At 45.8% G+C, this 19,900-nt stretch overlaps 1 protein-coding gene across 1 annotated transcript in view; it reads left to right on the top strand.

Annotated features, from left to right (window-relative positions):
- Positions 1-228: 228 nt before the first annotated feature.
- Positions 229-19,900, top strand: part of LOC128718460 (uncharacterized) — a 30,392-nt gene continuing 10,720 nt past the window's right edge. The window contains exons 1-4 of the mRNA XM_053812085.1: positions 229-1,203; positions 1,258-1,783; positions 14,779-15,032; positions 15,835-16,041. Coding sequence (XP_053668060.1) covers positions 229-1,203; positions 1,258-1,783; positions 14,779-15,032; positions 15,835-16,041 — 1,962 coding nt within the window. The remainder of the gene's footprint in view (positions 1,204-1,257; positions 1,784-14,778; positions 15,033-15,834; positions 16,042-19,900) is intronic.

The raw sequence follows: 19,900 nt of genomic DNA on the forward strand, positions 1-19,900 counted from the left end.
CCGGTTTGATGTGTGTCTCCCTTGCCTTCGAGCTCGATTAAAGCTGCCAACTTTGATTGACGTGAAATATTAAATCAAGCGTTGCTTTGTGCCATTCCAGTCCGGTGCCGGCATAAATTTGGAAAGTTGGCTGGAAAAGCGGCAAAAGAATGGGAGCGATCACTATCAATATCATTTGACGCTAATGCTGATGGGATTTTGTTTTCTTTTATTTCTCGATTTTCTAGAATGTATGCACAGCCATCGTCTCTGTTGGTGTGGTCATCGTTAGTGTCATCGTCGTCGTTATCGTCGTCACCGTCGAAGGGGGAAGACCAGCTGGGTGGATCAGCACAGCAGCATTTATACCAGCATCAACACTATCAAGCCTCTACGGAGCCATCAGCAGCAACACCAACGGCCGGAGCATCAACATCCGTCACACTGCTCTCGGTCACCTACGCAACCGGTTCGACAACATCAGCAACAACCGTGTCCTTTTCAACTGGTGAACAGTCAATTGAAGCGAGCAAAACATTAGCGTCGGCAGACAGTACGAACAGCATGTCAACAACTGTGACGAACAGCAGCAACAACCACACTGACAGCAACATTATACCGACCGAGAGTGATAGTAGTGATTCCGCAACCGGTCCGGAACGGGTGGAAGCGAGACAAGCGGCACCAATACAGGGCGACATGCCACAGGCTGCGACGGAGCTGGCGGTGGTTGCGGAGACGAACGCCGACACAGCAACCGGTAGCTCGCAGTCAGCAACATCACCAGCAGCAGCAACAACAGCACCACCACCAACGTATGGTGCCTACACTAACAATACTTTACCGCGGGGGCCTTATCTTCAGTATAAGTATAAAAACATTAGTAGTGTTCCGTGCAACCAGGACAATAACGAACATCAACAACCGCAAACGCAGCAGCTTATACTGCACCAGCATCATCATCAACTGGCTCAGCAGCATCATCCGCATGCAGCCGCACACCAGCAAACGCAACCGTATCGGCAACAGCCGCATCATCATCGCACCCACAACAACCACCAGCAACAACCGCATCATCAACATCATCCGCAACAGCATCAGCAACACCGTCAGCCGTTGCGCAGCAGTGACGTGCTGGACATGATTTCACGATTCAAACGCACCCACCCGACCAGTGAAGCGGAACAGCAACAGGGTGAGGGAGAAGGGTTAGACGGGGCAGGGGTACGCCCAGAAGACTATCAACGTGTGATGCACCGTCATCAGCAGCCATGGCAGCAGGACCACCAACGGTCGGTTGATGCGTTGTCGATGCCGAACAAGGACGACCACGGATGGGAACGGGACACGCATGCGTACAACGGGATAAACGAACCGAACCAGCGCCATCCGGTTGCCGACGGTGCATTTCATCAACAGCAATGGCGTCAGCCATCGCACCTCGAAGGGGATGGCAATGGTGGTGGGGTCTATGCAAGCAAGGGAAGAAACAACCACCAGCGCCATCCCAGCAGCATATCGCAGCAACATCTGCCGTACAGGGATAGTGCAACAACCGTTGCGCAACAGCAGCGCCATCACTACCACCATCAACACCACTATCAACACCCATCAACAACGGCACCAGTCGGCCATCAACCGCCGTCGGACGGTGGTGGGGTCGATTACTTTCGCCCTGCAACGCCGGCCATCGGTAGTGCCGTTTCGCTCACGAACGTGATCGGCTTGAAGCGGCCCAGCCAGGCGGAAGGGTGGGCCCTGCTCTGTCAATCGGTACAAGCGCTACAGGACCTTTTTCTTGGAGGTAAGTGAAAGTTTGCACATGCAACCCTTGCTACCCATTGGTATCCCGTATTGTTGTTTTAGCGACTTGTTCTAGAATAATATCGCTTCAAGTCGCAAAGTATTCGTTCATATACAGTGCGTAACATAACAACATAAAATTCTAAAATTTTATATTAAAAGAAAAGAAAAAATAATTTCCTTTTACCAATTTACAAAGGGGCGCCGAATTTTTTATTTAACGATAGTTTTTTTTTCATTTCTTATAAATTTCAATATCAAGGTGTTTGCATGTGTGGTGGTCCTTGGCCAAGGTAATGTTACGGTACAATATTTTCGATTAATAGTTACAGTTATATCTTTAATATTTGATCGCAAAAACCTGATGCAAAGCAGTTATGTTACGTACTGTATGAATTTCTCACACTTGCTGTACAGGGTTCCACAATAGGATTTTTTTCTTAGTATTTTTGAAAAAAAATGTTTCGTTTAAATGAGTTTTCATCAAATTTACTACTCATAAATTTCATTTTATATCTCAACTCTTGAACCCGCCGTTATATAAACCGATGGCCGATCTTCCATTCGCTAAACTGTGGATAGTTTTTCAGAATTTAGTCCGATACGATGCAGAGAGTTTAGGGAATTGCAGTGAAAAATTCAACGAAAGTTTTTATTTATGGTTTCCTGTCAAACTCCCCATTTATCTGATTAGTTTGCACTATTCTTTAGGCTGTGCACCTGGCTCGCAAGGTAGGGTATAGGAAAACCCTGTTTTATAGCAATTAAATTGGAAACTTCCGTTTTTTTTAGCTTTTGTGCTAATTTATTATTGTTTACAACCTCAAATTTATCAACCAGAGATAAAAATATGGTTTTCAATATCAAGCATAACCAACAACCAAGCGTAATACTGATCTGGTCACCATGCAATGCCATTAGTTGTTATCAACCGTCGATAGCACTAACGCTAATTTCCAACAAATATAGTATCCCGATGGAACGGTCGCCCACCGATTGTTGCCCACGCATTGCACAACACACCCCACCTGCCGCCAGCAACCGAAACGGAAGGATATCAATTAATTAGCCAGCAGCTAACTTTTGCCCTCGCCACGGTACCCGTGCGCTGTCAAGCGTTTTAATTGACAACGCAATGAGCTTTAAGCGTGTTTTGCTTTGTCATGCCCTTGCCCCCAATTCCGGTAATTGATGCGTGTACCGGCGTGTGCCCCGTACTTTTGCACACCATTTGCACCGTACCGCGCGGTGCGATAATGAAGATGGATCTCAGGTGTCGCTATACTTGCGAAACTCCGCACCGCCCCACCGACGGTTCGGGACAGCACAGCACACTTCAAAAACTTGTAATTAAATCAAGTGTAGTCTGCAGCCGTATCTTTGGGGCCGTTTTTTTTGTTGCCAGAGCGCGCGGTGAATGCGTTGAAAAAAAACCGACGGAAAAGAAAGCGGCCGATCGTGCAGCGTGTGGCATCTTCTTTGTAAATCATTAAAACATCGATCATTTGCTCTGCTGGGGCGTTCCCCTTTGTGTGGTTGATGTACGACTAGCACCGGGAAAGACATTGCGCCATTAAACTGACACCTGTGTGTGCGCTGTACGTTGGTTGCTTTGGGGAATAGAAGGACCACCGCTCTGCGGGCGCTTAGGTTGGATTTTCGCTCAGGGCACACCTACCTTCGGTCTCCTGGTACGACATCTCCTCTTGCTCACTGTTTCGTCCTCTTTCCCGCTGCCAAACGCCTCTGATTGACGAGGAAATGAGAAATTCCAGCCCTCAAAATCTTGTCCGCCAGCCGGATGTCTGAAAGACCCCTTTTAACTCCAGAAATCCAGATGTCCGCTGTGTGGTGCTGCGGTACGCGGACGGGTGGATGCACCCTTAACTCGGTTCACAAATTTAATTTCTTTTCCCGAATCTCACGGACAAGCAACCCACGCCACATTTCGGGGATCTCCCGGCCGGTCTCTCGAGGCCTTATTCGCTGAGCTTCTTATAAAGTTTTCCACCTTTTCGGTGTGTGTGTATGTGTGTGTGCGGTCCCATCGGGGAGTGGGTTTTGTGGTTTAGGATTAGGAGTTTGGGTTGAAGCAAGTACTGCACAATAAGCGTGAGAGATAGAACCAGCCAAGAAAGAAAATGAAAATAGCTAGAAAGTGGAGGAGCGATAGATAGTTTCCCCTATGTCATGTTCTCCGTTTCAACCGCGATTTTTTATCCCACCCATACACACATACATACACACACTCACACACACAACTACAGAAAGGTAAAGTTGAGAGTGTGGGAAACCGATGATGGGCCCTCCGGGCTGGGCATTTCGCTCTTGCCCCCACCACTCGCACATGTTTCGGACACGATTCAACCTCGCAAAAAACTTCTTCTGCCAACGCTTTTGGTGGGCCGCGTGCCAAAAATTCTCTTTCCCACCAGCGTCCCGCACATTTCCCGACTTTCCAACACTTTGCACTGTACTATTTAGCACGTACTGGGTGTAACGAATCTGAACCGACATGACACCACCCTTCCCCTCCCCCTCCCTCCCCCTCTTCAACATTGATCCCCTTTTCCATACCTTTCTTTCCCTTGTGCCCGCACAGTGCGGAATAAAAAGGAAAATCGCTTCACAAACGGTGGAAGAAAAAAAACCTTCTGGTGGCGCTGCATGATCGAAGCAGATTTTATTTTGTTCATCTCGAATATAAATGTTCTCGCGTGTTGGATGGGTGTATTCCCCACCGGAATTAAAGCGGGACCGCAAGTTTCCATCGCTTTGGGTGTGTGTGTGTGTGTTTGGGTTTTTTTTCTTCCTTGTGTTTTTGGTTTGTTGCTTCTGTTTGATTTGTTTTCTGGTGCCTCCATCCATTACTTCTTAAACCTTGTGTTTTATCTGTTTTCCCTGCACTTCTTTTTATGCATTACGCTCACTTAATTTGGGAACTTTCTTCTTGCCGCTGTTTTATTGTTCGGTTTCCCATTTTAGTTGTTGCATTTGCTGTATTATTTCCATTGCCGGTTGCGCCGGTGTGTGTTAACGTCTTTAGCGTCGTTCGCAGGCGGGTTTTTCTGTTACGGTGTGCCTGCATCGGACAGCGAAAATATTACATAATAGATTAAAGCTGGAAAAATTATCTCGCCGTGTTCATTCGGTTTTTTTCTTTCTTTCTTCCGCTTAAGTCCAGCCTAGAATTGGCTCGAGATGGTGAAATTTCACCTAATGATGATGCTTCTTTTTTTTTTGGTGGGGTAGGGGGTGAAAACGAACAAATTGGGCTGTTTGTTCGCCATTTATTCGGGTGTATATGTGTGTGCCTGCTTGTGGTTGGTCTGGCCCTTTGCTTTTTTCCCATCACTCCCTCCCCCCCCTGTTGCTGTTGCTTTATTTTCTAAAAAAGACGGGAAATTACGGGCTGGAAGTGGGGTGTCCATAAAGCATGACCACTCGAGCGGTTAATGGGCCTTTCCAGTTTGCTGTTTAACCTACCCCTGTCTAACATTTCATGTTTTATTTTATTTATTTTTTTTGTATCACTTTGTGGGGGGCTGTTTTTTTTCCTTCACTGCCGGCTCTCACTCGTGCCAAACCGACACACCGGGTGGGGATGAAAGCGAGATAAACGCAGACCATTTAAATGAAGCAATGTGCGTGGCAGTGAAGCATCCTTTTTCCTTCGTTTCCCTCCTCATGTGTCCAGCCCTTTTTTTTTGGCGCTGGCAATACGATCACAAAGTCGGTATAAGTTTCTTCTATATTTACGGGCACCAAAACCATCTATTTCTGCTTTCGTTTGTCACTACCACCCGTCCCACTCTTCCCTTCCACCACAACACCCTTTGTGTGTTTACCTTTCAGAAAATGGAATCCGTGGATTGGATTCGGTTGGTTGGCGACTTGCGCTAAGCTGCCACCGCTTAAACCGCGTCTTAATAATCCTTACCCCACAAGGGTCACCGTCACCTGTTGCAATAACACAAGCAGGCAGAGTCTGCTTTCCTTGCCCTACATTTTTTTGTTCCTTGGTGGGCGAAGAAATAGAATTCCGGTTGTTTGATCTTGTCGAATTGCCGTATCCGAGTATGGCAAGAGGGAGGCCCAAAATAAAAAGGGGTGCGAAAGCAGGGGGTTATTGGGGGGGGGGGGGGGGGGGGGGCTATGTTATTATTTGTTCTTGTCTTTTACCCGAATTGAAATCGAATTATGCGTAAACTCGGCAGTGCTGGGGTGAAATTTGGCTGTGGCTACTTTCGTAAACCACCGGGCGTCTCCATCGGCGCATTCGAAACGTACCGGGCGTCTCCATCGCTTCGGTCGGGTCGGGTAAACTCGCACCGGGCAGCCCCATTGCGAGAGCCACGGTTTCAATTTCCTGCAGTGCCGCTTTGAAATAGAAACCGCGTCCCCGGCCCGCATGTGCCGCTGGTCACCCTTTCCAATTTGCGATTAATTTTCCCCGTCCCATTTTCGTTCGGCGCACAAGGGAAACTCTGCGGGGAATAGCGTCGGAGCACCGAACACCCGCCGTTGAGGTTAAACGGTTACAAAGGTTGAAACTGGCTCGTTCGAGTGGTTATGTCAAAGATCACGCAATCACCAATCACGGATACACGGTGCGTGCCAACACGCCACGTACACGATAACTATACCTTTGGTCCATACTTCCGCACTGTAACAGGACGGCATACACTAACGCACAGTACAAATAGACTGACGCCTTTGTGAAGAAAACTCGTCCAGCAGGGAACTGTGCAAAAGGGAGACGGCGTGTCACGAAGCACTCTATTGTTCGGTCTGCATGCAGGTGAAGGCGGTGGAAAAAAAAACAGAACGAGGGAAATATAACACTACACGTATGACAATACTTGTTCGCCTTGTACATAAGAAGTGTTCCCATCATGTGAAGGACGAAAAAAGGCGAACCGTACGGTTTTGCGGTCACTTTTCAAAATATGGTTGCGTCATGATGATCCTACGAATTCTCTCTCTCTCTCTCATCGTCTCGTTTCAATTTTAATGTTGCAGTAAATCTTCAAATCAAACAAATCTCCTCTATTAAACACACTCACACACACACACTGCACGGCCGTTTTCATGACGTGTGCTGCCGTGGGACACCTTCGGTGGACCGTTCGGGTCTGTGACCGGTTTTTGGGCCGGACGAATGTGTGTTTGTTTGCTTAGGGTCGCCGGGCCAGAAATTTGTTCTTCATTTGCCTCGCCTGCTAAACGTGCTTGGATTTCAACGAGGGGCAAGGGGGGGGGCTTACAATTACAAATTCCACCCGCAAAGCATACAACGCGGGCACGCGAAAGCGCACCGTTAGATCACCGTGCACGGTTAATCGAAAAATAAACCACTACACCGCCCGCCTTAATCTCCGCCTTGTTCTCCGGATGTACCATCGCGAGAAGGACACTGGATCTGAAGGTTCATTAATCATATTCGCCACTGTTTATTGAAGGGGGAAGGAGAGCCCTAGGGCTGCCCCCCCTCCCCTCCCGGCCACCCGTATGCCGTCCCCAAAAGTGGTGCGTGTTTCGACTTTAAGATGGTGATGTACAGCCGAAAAATGTAATTATATCGCAACGGAGCCCAGCGTTTATATTTTCAATTTATTTATTTTTCACTTTCCGATGGTTTATTTCTGTCTTCCCGTTGTGGTGCAAGTTACTAAATCGTGTTAAAAAAAGGGACATTTAAGAAGAAACGATGAAGCAGTTGCGGTGAAAATGCGACACGAACAACCCCACCTGTCACGCTGCCCGTGCGCCTGTGTGTGCTGTTTTGCGATGGTTTTGTTTGTCTGTTCGCTTCGCCGTGTTTTACCGCTTCTTCTTCCGATGTTTTGTCGTTTTGCTGACCGGCGGGAAAGATTATGCCGGGCAAGGGAAGCATAAAGCAGCTACAAATCCGCCCTTTGGTTCGGGCAGAGTTCGGTTCTGGTCGATGATAAAGCGGGCTGCTAGCAAGCATAACTCACAATACTCAACCTCAACAAGCTTCGGGTTTTGCCTCTCGCACGCGTACTTCCCTCGTGTTCCTTCCAATTCGTGTTTGAGAATCCTCATCCGCACGGAAAGCTAAATTCCCAGAAGCTGAATATTTTATCCGCAGATTTTCCGCTACTACCACCTCCCCCCCACCCAGTTGTGCAGTCGTGGTTTCCCTTTCCGCACACGTCTCGGTTTGCTGCTGCGGCAGATTGAATCCGAAGACGGTTGGCGAAGAAGTCTCGCTTTCATCTTGGCAGCTCCATCGCTCCAACCGACGGCTAATCGATTGCAATCGCTTACCACAAACGAACGGAAGCAATACCGCAGCTACAGGGCGCTCTGCGATAAAGAGGGCCGTGAACCGGGCGCTACCAATTCATAATGTAACTCTCAAACCGTTGATAAACAATCGCTAGTGTGTAGGCGGCTCTTATTTCATTCATTTTCCGCCATTTTCCGCACAATTTTTAATGAGCATCGTGAGCAATGAGCTACCATCTTAGCTTGCCGAAGTGTCCTTTATTATTGTCAACTAGTCGCAGGGCTAGTGGCTGTGCCGGGAGGAAAAAGTAATCAAAAAGCTACATTTGTAACGGAGGTTGCATAACTTCAAGCGTCTAAAAAGAAGGCCCTCGTTTTGCTTGTTAGTGCCAGCGAATGTGCTATGTTCATTAACGCTGTGACGCATTCGGCAGGTAGTTTTCCATCAGAATTTACCAAGAAAAAACTAAGATTTTGATAGCAGTGCTGTTGCTGCTGGTAAGAAAAGCAAAGCGAAAAACAAAACAAGAAACAAATACTACCCCAATTGCGTCCCATGTTTGGCTGCTTGTCCAGGTGTACGTGGTGCAGCAGTGTATTTGAGCGAGGAGCAATTGCACACGGGTCACAATAATGATGAACGATGCGCGATAGGATTCGAGTTTGAACATTTGTTCATAACCGATAGCAGGAAGAGTGTTATTTTGATGGATACGCAACAAAACTGAGGGAGAAATAGAGTGAAACATGAGCCAGCGCGCTTCCTCTCCCTCTTCAATCTTCCATCCCGCAAGACTGGGGAAGAAAATTATGCTTCCTTCTCCCATGGCAACCAAGGGGGTAGGGGTTTGAGAATGAACGATCCGGCAATGTTTCAGTGACAAGTCGCGCCCTATCGAACCCGGGAAAACAATCATTCTTCGACGTCGCTGCTGCTGGGGGGCCCGTTATCGACGCCGTTGTCAACCTCGTCGTCTTCGGCACTAAATTGCACCCGAGAGTGACGCAAATGGTACGCTTTGATAGAGTGTCTTGCTTTCTTACCATGTAAAAATGATCACAAAGAATACACAAGAGGAAAGAGAGAAAGAGAGGGAGAATGCGAGAAAACATAGAAAACAAGGGGCACAAGCAACTTGTGGCCGGATCCTCCAAACCCATCCATTATGATGCAACTCCTCTGCAGCGTTGTCCTTGGGGCACATCCTTATTAGTGAAAGGAAAATAATTTGTTAGGGATACAGGCAACCCCAAGTAACATTTTTGTAAACTATTCAAAAGAGCATGACAAAATTAGCTCATATTTCCCATGATCACGAGAAGCAAACTAACTTTTAATGTAAATCATTATGGGAATGCTTAAAATTATTGGAAAAAAATGTGGTATTTTTTTCAAATGTTTAATAAATTACAGGGGGGTAACATAAACAGTCGAAACAGTAGAACACAACAAATCTTTCAGAATGTTTCAACTCTCTGCTCGATATCAGAAATATTGTTTGCCAGATGCCATCAGAGCTTCAACTTAACCAATTATAGACCTCAATTTGATTGAGGTTTTAAGATCTCCCAAGCAGACTCCTTCCAATTTATTTAAGTCTCTTGAAACCTTCTTTTACTATTCTTTTATCCATCAACCTAAACTGTCAGGGTACCTTAGGACTGCTTCTTCTCTTCCGAGAGTAATAATAATTCATGTTTATTACCCATGAAAGTTAATGTGTAGTCTTAAGATACCTTGGAAGTTTAGATCTCAATATTGGTAGAGACATGATCAGCAGTACTTAAGCAGTAAAGCATCGATTCATAGCAACAAGTAACAAGTTGGAAATAACAACAAGATTTAATACTCAGTTTAGTCAAGTATACCCTTAAGAATCTTGAATAGAATATGTTTCTTGGGTACTTTACAAGCATCACATTTGCCTTAAAGTATGCAATCCGCCCAACAAACTGTGTAACATTTATCTATTGAAGAGGTTTTTGTGCATTCTGTATCCTTTCAGCACTTTTTTTTTCTTGCTGTCGTTATTATTCTGTCATTATTTTCGAACAAACAGCAAATGTACGGTGCACAACTAATGAAGGAATGGCGCATTCGGGTTTTATTTCCTTTCCAGCCACCAATGAAATGTTATGCAAACGCGCCAACAACAACAATAAAAAAAATGCAAACGCCATTAACCGGCAACACGGAGATGTATAGCGGGGTATATTAAATCAACGGCTTGAATTGTTTGCACAGCGCAACGAGCGCCGCAGCGACGCAACGCCGAAGCAAACGTGCAAATCAAACAATTCGGTTTTGTTATTTGACGAGCACAACAAGCCCCGAGCCGAAGCCCGCGAACGGTATTGGCGCATAAATGCGTTGGCCTCATTTCACCCCCTCCTCCCCTTCTTCCTCTACCACCCTTCCCGTCACCTTGACTCCCGTACCATCCACTTCTTATACATTTCTTTTCCCCTTGCCAGCGCCCTTCAGCTCCGTTACCAATCCTTCCAAGCGGATGGAAAAATGTCAACCCCCGTTTCCAAGCGCGCGGACGAGATAGTGCATCACTATCTCTTTGGTGGGCCCACACCCCTCCCTCCCTCCTCCTCCTTCAACCCCCGTCCAACTCCATAAGATGGTGGAACAACACTGTGAAAGCGGAGGACGCGGGGGTGGTGGAGGAGGAGGGGTGGGAGAAATAAAATGGGGAAAAGTCTTTTTCCCAAGCTGCATCCTTTTGCGGTTCAATTCACGCTTGTCAGCATTCGCCTGCTGGCGCAGCACTGGAGTGACGCGGTTTTTCCTTCATCCCTTCTCTCTCCACCCCTTTCGCTCGCCATTTGTACTTCCTTGCTATGCATCATTGTTTTGGGCGAAACCATTTTTTTTCTAGCTCCCCGTTGCGGGGATGGAGACGATCGGAAGCAAAAGGGTATTGCACAACGCGCAAAAAGGCACACGGACGTGCATCGGGCTCGCGCAAGGACGCGAACGTGCACTCCAAGGACGACGTTCGCCGTCGACGGCGATGCGGTGTGTCCCTCAATCATTTTCTGCAAAGGCTGCAAAGGCGTGCACACAACAATAGTTTCAGGCAGCTTTTTTATGCTGATTGTGATTCCAAACCCTGCACACACATCGAGGAAAGGCAGTAGAGTGGGAGAGAGGGGGATGGAAGGAAGAAAATGAAGTATACTACTCGCTGTCACTGGCAGCAGTTACCAATTTGACGCGTAACGCTTGACGGCAGGGTTACATTTAGGAGGGTTACGGTTTCAAAACAGAAAAAGATACGTGAAAAATATGATTCCACCATCGTTACAAAACAAATAGGGGATGGTGGGAGGGCGGTTTGTGTACCCCTCCCGCTCTGCTGCAAGTTGTTCTCCGACCACACGTACGGGAGTCCCCCCCCTCAACATTGAAGCGCTAAATTACACATGTTGTGTGAAGGGTGCAGGGTTTTCCATTCCCAACCCCCTTTTCTCCTAACTGGATGATGTGTGTGTGTAGGTGATTTGATTATTTATTTCCCATTCTGTGCGTGTAAGAGTGGTTTTTTTCTGACTCCATGTTTTAAAAACCCGAGTGCCGGCTAAGCAACAGTTGAAATTTGCCCATCAAGCATTTTCCATCCATCCCCGCGCCGAAAAGTACATTGCGACACGTCTTTCCTTCCCTTCGGCCTCACATTTTTCGATTGTTCGAAGTAATTTCAATCTTTCATTCGTTTACGTACGAAAAAGCACGTGAGAAATGAATTTTGCGTCGGGGGTGGAAGTGCCAAAGGTACTCTGGTACAGGATATGCCCTAGGTACTATTAAAACACTCACCGCGTCGACACATACCCACACACACGTACGCACACAGAGGGATACAGTTCCTCTAGACGGCGCTACCAAAGCAACAAATATTCATTATGTTAATCAAGAGGTAGCAGCCGCAACATTATCATCACAAGCAGCATTGCGTGCAGAATGGAGACTCGGGGCAAACATTTACCAGGAAAATCAAGCACTGTGCGTGGGAGGGGGGTGGAAAAATGCGTCGCAAGGGTAGGGGAACGTAAAGGGGCGCGGGGTGGGGGAGAACGAATTTAACGAACTTTACCGTGTCTATTGTTAAACCATGAAAGCAGCAGGAAACAGAATTATAATCCCAACCCCTCACCCATCCATACAAACCCACCCTTCCTTCCCACCCTTACCACTTATCCGAATATTGGCCTTCCGCTACCACGCAAAATGCCCACCTGTGCGATGTGAGTTTTCGTTTTTTTTTTCTGTACTCCACAACAATGGAGGGGTGAGTGTGTAAGAAGGAGGGCAAGAAGTAAAGATGACACCCAGAACGAAAGAGACAAGGTGGCCAATAATCGGGTTTTTTTTTTCGATCTCGAAACAGCAGAAGAACAAAACCCAGCAAAACCGAAGCAAATAAAGTTTGCGCTCAAGATTTTCCACTTATTTGCCTTTTGATTCAATCCCTCCTTTTTCCTTCCTCCTCACCTCCTTCCCAGCTCTGCCTCCCTTTTCCTCCTTGAATTATCGTACGATTTCATCAGCGGTAGGGGAATGTGGAACAAGTGAAAAAGAAAACGCGTAGAACGACTTTTCATTCTCATTTCTTCCTACCCCCGTCACACATACACATACAAACACACACACACATAAAATATCACGATAAATAATAATATTTGTTACACGTTTCCTCCCAACGCTCGCACTCCGCCTTCCGATTGCTGTCTCTCTCTGTCACTTTTGTTTTCTCGCGTACCATTCGATCGGTCTTTGGTGTTCATTTATCTTCTTTGTAGTCTACCTCCCCAACACCCCTTCCCTCCGCTTCATCACATACACGAAGAGAGCAGGAAGACGGAGATAAAAAGCTCGAGGATTAAATGGAAGAAAATATCCCAAGTGCCTTATTTGCTTACGGGCTTTTCCTTCCCAACGATGTCGATGGCGGCGAAGCTTTCCATTTGGTTTGTGTACCGTGTGTTACAAATCTGCCGCTTTTGGGTGCGTTTTGCACTGTTATCCTTCTGCTTCACGCTGCAAACTTCGTTGAAAATACAAAATTGCCTTGTGCCATTTTCATGGAAAACGTTCAACTTTTCCATTTCTTCTCCACCTTCAACAACGGCTACAATAACGTAACAACAAAATCGTATTGTCTTTCGCATTTCATAACATCAATTTTAGCATTTCGTGCAAGGAAAGATTCGATTTTCGAGCTTTGTTTTCCCTCAAAGACCAATGCAGATGCCAAAGTTTATCACGTTATGTTAGCCCACATTTCTCGGGTTTTCTTCCTGAAAAAAAAACACTGGAACCGGTTCACTGAATGATTCTGCAGCAAACCAATGCCTTGAAGTACTTATTGCTAAAACTGATGACGCACAGCAAAACAAGGAAAGCCCAATTGCATTGCGAGTCTTCAACCTCAAATGTTTGTGCAGTGGAAAAGTTTTTTTTTTTCCTTCCTTCGGCAGGTAGCGGTAAGATGAGATCAAACGATTTCCTTCTACTTAATTCACCTCCTCCTCCCAATTTCTTTATCTTCCCCGCTATTCCATTCTGCTGGAACGTTCCGTAGTGTGTATTTTGGGGGAGATTAAGATGAAAATCTGAGCCGTTTGTCGGCTCGTGGTTTCCCATCCCCCTTCCACCTCTTACCTCCACCATCCAAAACCAAAAAAAAAAAGTATCAAAACAGATTGAGCATTGAAGGTACATTCCACGAACACCACACATCCTCGACGGCGCAAGGTGGAGAGCCTGTGCCGGTTCTAACAAGCTCATTAAGGTTCGTCGCTTGCGTCCGCCGGGGCGAACTCTCGCTAATTAATTCAATTAATTAACGTCAAGCGCAGTGCGAGCGCAGTTTGCCCCGGTGAACCTGTACCCGTGTCCGCTAATCCAACGCCTCTTCGCCCTCCCCTTATCCCCATTCTTCCGAGAAAATGCCAATATGTGAACCTACCGCACCGCGATTCAGGAGAGAAAATCAAGCTAAAGATCGTCAGTACATCCACTAGTACGCACAGTAAAACAACCCAACACACACACATAGACAAAAATCCACTCTGTTTGCAAGTGAAAGACATCTGGGAAATGGTAGCGAAGCAACAAGTATGGAGGAAAATTCAATGCCGTCTTGATTTGTTACGGATTTATTCGCTTTAAATCGAGCTTTTAGCATGTTAATATTGATCTTCTTGTCGAAGTTTTAATGAAATGGGACTCATTTATTTATTTGTTTTCCATTTGTTCGATTTTGGCCATTTATATAGCAGTATCTGCCAAGGTTACAGTTTGCTTCTAAAAAAGCACTTAACATTTAACATTTATTAACTCAAACGTCTGCTAAATAATGATTTATTTTAAAAAAGAAGATATGTTTCAGGATATATTTTCAAGAACGATAAAAGATTTATTTTTTGTTGTTATTTGGTGAATTTAGTTATAGTTATTTTTTATTAGGGACGTCTAAGCCGTAGCCGCTTTATATTAAAAGACCTTGGAAGATATGGAAAAAGCAAGATTTGGTAATACAAAAAAAAACAGATACAGTCGAACTTGTACACAGGAGAATATATCCACCTCGATTGTCTTAATTATGATTAAGCCCAACAAGGACGTAATCTGTAACGTCCTTTACTGGTCACTGCGACCGACGCTGCTGATGGAGCTGTACGTGTACACCAATAACTAACTTTTCCTTTATTTTATTCCCTCCTTAGAAACACCATCAATCAGCAAAGTTCGACCGTTGATAACGCCTGCCAGTCTGCAGATCAGTTCGCGGGGTCGTGTCGTCTTTAGCATCGTCCCAGCGACAGGTGGACAGCATCAGCCGCAACAGCACCAGCACCAAAAGCATGAGTCGTCGGCGGGGCAGGAAGCGCCGGACGCGACCGAGGAACCGTTCCTATCGCCCGAGTACATTAATTCGCTCGGCAAAACCATCCAGTTCAGTGAGTCCGACGTCGAAAAGGTGAGTAACCGGTGGAATGGGGGGCAGGACGGCCGATGGAAACGTAGGATAGGCAACACTGACCTGTTGCAGTGAAAAGCGTGTTTGGCGGTACAAAGGCGAGTTTTGTCCCGCTTTCGATGATGTGATGCATTTTGCAGCACGCTGGCAGCAATCTATTTAACTTGCAAAACAGTGAGATAGAGAACAAGGGCAGTACAAGGCGAAGTGGAGATACGCGGGTGGAAAAAACAACCCACAACACCCTGTTAGGATGATTATTTTCAGCGGTAAAATCTCGCTTCCATCCAGACAATAACAAAAATTGCATTTCAATTCAATTTGCTGCTAGCGCGGGTTCTGTATGTTGTTTGTTTGGCTGTTTTTTTGTTGTTGCATCCTTTGGCTTGTTTTCCATTTTCAAGCGTTCACTTTGACAAGCGTCGAAGTCGCTGGATAGGAAAACTGTCCAATCATGTCCGTCATCATCATCGTCGAGTTTATGCTCTCGGTCAACGCCAGCAATAGTAATGCACATTCCATTAAAATTTGTCTGGCGTTTTTGTTTGCCTTTTTGTTTGATGAATCTCGCCCAAACGCTAATTTGACACGATTTGACATAAGACCTGTCAGAAAAAGTGACACAAACGCATTGTCGTGCTGTCCTGCCAATAAACCAATCATTCCCCTTAATCGAGTCAGCCCGTGCGGGCGTTTGGATTTTTTGTTTCTATCGGAAGCTGTCCTTCAATCATGTCGTCCGCTTTCTTTTATTCTTTCTCTCCCTCACTCGCTCTCACTTTCTGTGGTGCTTCGTTTGCAGATGTGGATCTACTCGCTCGGTGTGACGCTGCAGCGCACTGTATCATCGTTTGCCGTCAACCACCAGCAGCACCGGCAGCAGCAGCAGGAGTACGATGGAGCCCATCATCTGCTGACCGAGGACGCACTCACACCGCTCGATCACGTCGTGCTGGCGATGTGCGAAGCGAACCTATACCAACGCGCCAGCCTGATGTTTCTGCTCGATGTAAGTTTTGCCAGTGCGCTGGAACGTTGCATATTTCTCCCCCCCATTCCCGCATGCATTCCCTGTTTTCTTTGGTTTTTCCGAACCCACACGGATAATGGATGTGTTGAAGTCGAGGTTTTGAAATTGGGTTCAGGGTTTCTCAGCCCCTTTTTTGGTGTCGCTACTACTTTGCCGTTCGCCACGACGATGGTGAGCAAAATCTTTTTCGGTGGAAATCTTGTGGAACGGACAGCAAGACCAATATCTATTGAGCTTCGTAACATCTAATGTTGAGATTGTCATCTTTTATTTAATTCTCCTCAAAATCAGGTCTCATCAGATCAGATTATCAGTCCTCAAGATATTTCTTTTTTAAGATTCTTTAATGTTTCCTCTTAGAAGCTCGTTTTCTACTCACTTTGCTCTTAAACCATCAAACAACAATCATAATTCTTTAACTTTGAAGTATAAACGATATTATAGCCCACGCTTGATTTGCGTGGAAATTCAAGGCATGTGAATCTTCACGGATATTTACGGCAATGGTGTGGCTCGGTGACTATCTTTATTGTGTTGTTCTCCAAGAACTACTAAAACTCTCCTCTTAGGAATATATTCCATAGACCTTATAAAAAACCTCTTTTATTATCTTAAATTACAAAAAAATTGTTCGACTTGAGCAACCCTGCTAAATGGAAACACTCTTGACTAATTTCCTGCAAGGAAGTATTCACTTCCAGCGCAGGGAATGTGATCCAACCTTAGTGTTCGATTACATTTACCATCAGGGAGCGATAAATTAGACCCAACGCGGGTAGACTACGTCTCGCTGTATCGCTTGCACCGACATCGGGAGGATGCAAACTAATATGCAACATTCCGCATACTCAGCGTCGGCTAACAACTTTCTTACAACACACTAAAATATGCCACTTGCACGGAACACTAACCCCAAGGTACACACTTCTGACGTTCTGCCCTGCGCTTATGCGTCAAATTGCACCAAACTTCGGGAAATTTTGGCCGCTGCACCCTGCCAAACATCGCAGTACATTCCATGGTGTTTGTGTAGCTTTGAATGAAGAATGCTGTCGAAATGGCACACATTGTTGTGGGTTGGGGAGGGTGTTGGTTTCACGCAGTTTGTTTGCAATGGGAAACATTTTGGGCGGCGAAACGATGAAGAGTTCCTTCGGCACCGTCGATCGTTCGGGGGCGTTGAAGAGCAATCCAGCAGCAGGCTCGTTTGCTGTTTGATGAATGTCGGGATGTTAGCAGAGAACAAAACACCCATATCCGGCCGAATCGCGCGTCCCGAACTGAAGATGTACCAAGTGTCTGTATTGCCGGGCCGTGTTTTCCGGACGCAAAGTTCAACAATTTCGCCCACACGGTAATGCATAACGGGTGAAGCTAATTAATGCTGTTACAGCAAAACAGCAAATATTGAGCAGTTTTAAAATTAAAATGGCTTCCCGGCGGCACCATTCAAATACGACGCCGCACAGGGGCAGGACGAAAACAGGCTGGTCACAGGGTGGCTAATTTTGTGTTTCGTTAGATTTCATTAAAAACCCGTCATTAGTGGATGGTGGGAAATGAGTATTTTTTTTGCTCTCTTTCTCCTCTTTCGCCATGCAACAGGCTCTCCGTTTGACCCAAAAAAAAAATGGACGTTTCAAAGAAAATCTTCACACACAGCACCACCTTCCTCGAGTGCTGTTGCTGTACTACGTTTAATTGTAAAATTTTTCGTAATCAGCATAATAATAACAGAACAAAAAATTCTCACGGCAAGGCAAAACCTGCCCTACTGATTCGCCGCCATATTTAATACGCCGGCGTTCCGCGTTCAATGCACTTTGCATCAGAAATATTAAACCGTTTCCTTTCTTCGACGGTAAGAGCGAAATACTGTCGTGTATACATTTGCGAAATTAGCCTTGTGTGCCACATTGAAAATATCATTTTTCCCTCCCTCCATCCCCCTTCCCCCTCTTTCTTCTCATATTTTCTTTGTCTTTATCGCTTTCACTCTGTATTTCTCTCCACCATTGAATATTGGTTGGGAAAACCAATTGTGTGATAAGGCCAAAAAGGAAGGACGAAAAACAAAAACGCCACGTTGTAAACAATACGCAAACAAACACACAAATACTCCCCATACACATACAAACCTTCATTTTGTGCCTGGGACGCCGATGAATCAAATGGACGCATTGCAATGTGGTCCGCGGCCGTTAATTAAAAACTTTAATTTAGTTTCGCACTCGTTTGCAGGGTTTTCGGTTTGGCCTGGCACGGTGGAAAATGGCGCTAGCAAATTCGCCATGTCGATCCATCAATGGGTAAAGGCGGGAGGGAGTGCATATTCCATTCGTGGCTGATGGTTTTCCATCAAATGTGTCACCCCATTTTCATTCCGTTGGTTCGAATTCGATTTTTGTTTGTTTTTATTCGTTTTTTTTTTCTTTATTACAAACGAGATGAACGTTACAGGTCGGTAAAATGCGGGAACACAATGAGGAGTGACATTTTCCAGCGCGGATTTAGTTTGCCCAGTGTACTATAAATTAAAATTTCGAATCGAAAACTACAATTCGATTCCGGGTGGAAAATAGCAAAAAAAACCCCTCATGGAAAACTTAATGACGTAACGCCCTGATACAAAAAAGCAGGAAAAACAATAACGTGCCTTAGGGAGATGTCAAATATACACAGAATTGATTAAAGCTCTTTCGATGTTGGATTTTTTCCCACTTCCCTTGCAACACGCTTGTGTTTTTTCTGCCACAATGTTGCCCGCAATTGACTTTTTTTTGTTGTTGTTGTAAAAAAAGAATAGCAAAATGGCACCGATAGCATCATGTGCAAATGCAGTTGCAACTCGTTGCAATTTAACCCTCGGTTCTCTCTGTTCCGGAAACGCACACAAGACCTCCCTAACGTGCAACACTTGTGGTCACCCTAAGCTGGGAAAGTTTTATTTTTTGCTACGCCTTTTTTGTCTCTTTCTCTCTCTGTCTTTTTCACTGTCTCTCTCTCTCTATATGATGCTCTAAAAAATGGACGAAACCAGCACACTTGGAATGTCACACTTAATCCCGTTTGAATGTAACAAAACTTTTACGGAGAAAAATTATGCGTTTTCCACCCCCACGCTTTTTACCTCATGATTCTACTCCTCCCTTCTCGTTGGGGTAAATGGGGTGCTGGGTGCATTTGGCATATTTTCCATCGACGCGCGACGACCGAAATGGCGCGATGCTGGTATGATATACAAGCGCAAAGCCAGGGCACACGGACCGTTCGGTCTGTGCCATTGTAGTCCCGGTTGATAAGATATTCGCTCTCGGGAACATTCACCACCAACCGTTTATCGCTGGGCGGCGCGTTTGCCATTTTGTGCGCAAAAACAAAAGCGGAATCCCGGCTCGCACGAAAACAAAAGAAAATGGATGAAACCGGCCCGAATTGGGCATCATCGCTTACGTTCGATGCGATCCAGTCCCCCACAATCCACATGTGTGTGTGTGTGTGTTGGAAAATTGATTCATAGTTTTCCACAAAAAAAACCCTCCACTTCAATCCCTCTTCTAAAGTGTTCTTATTCCGAAAAGAACAAAAAAAATGCACACATACACACGTCGATTGGTCAGTGGGCAGGAACCAAAAAAAAAATGAAACGAGCGGCATTTTCTTCTGGCGGAAAAACCCACCCGGCCTGCCAGCCACACACTAACACACACACCCACGTATCGGAAAATCATTTTCCACTTCATAAGGTTTCACTTTTCACTTTGCGTCCGGAACTGTTGTTTTTTCCACCATTTTCCTTTCCACTTTTCCCCTTCCACCCCCTTATCGTGTACCGTGT

The sequence above is a fragment of the Anopheles marshallii genome, chromosome X, assembly GCF_943734725.1.
Source record: "Anopheles marshallii chromosome X, idAnoMarsDA_429_01, whole genome shotgun sequence".
Classification (NCBI taxonomy): Eukaryota; Metazoa; Arthropoda; class Insecta; order Diptera; family Culicidae; genus Anopheles; species Anopheles marshallii.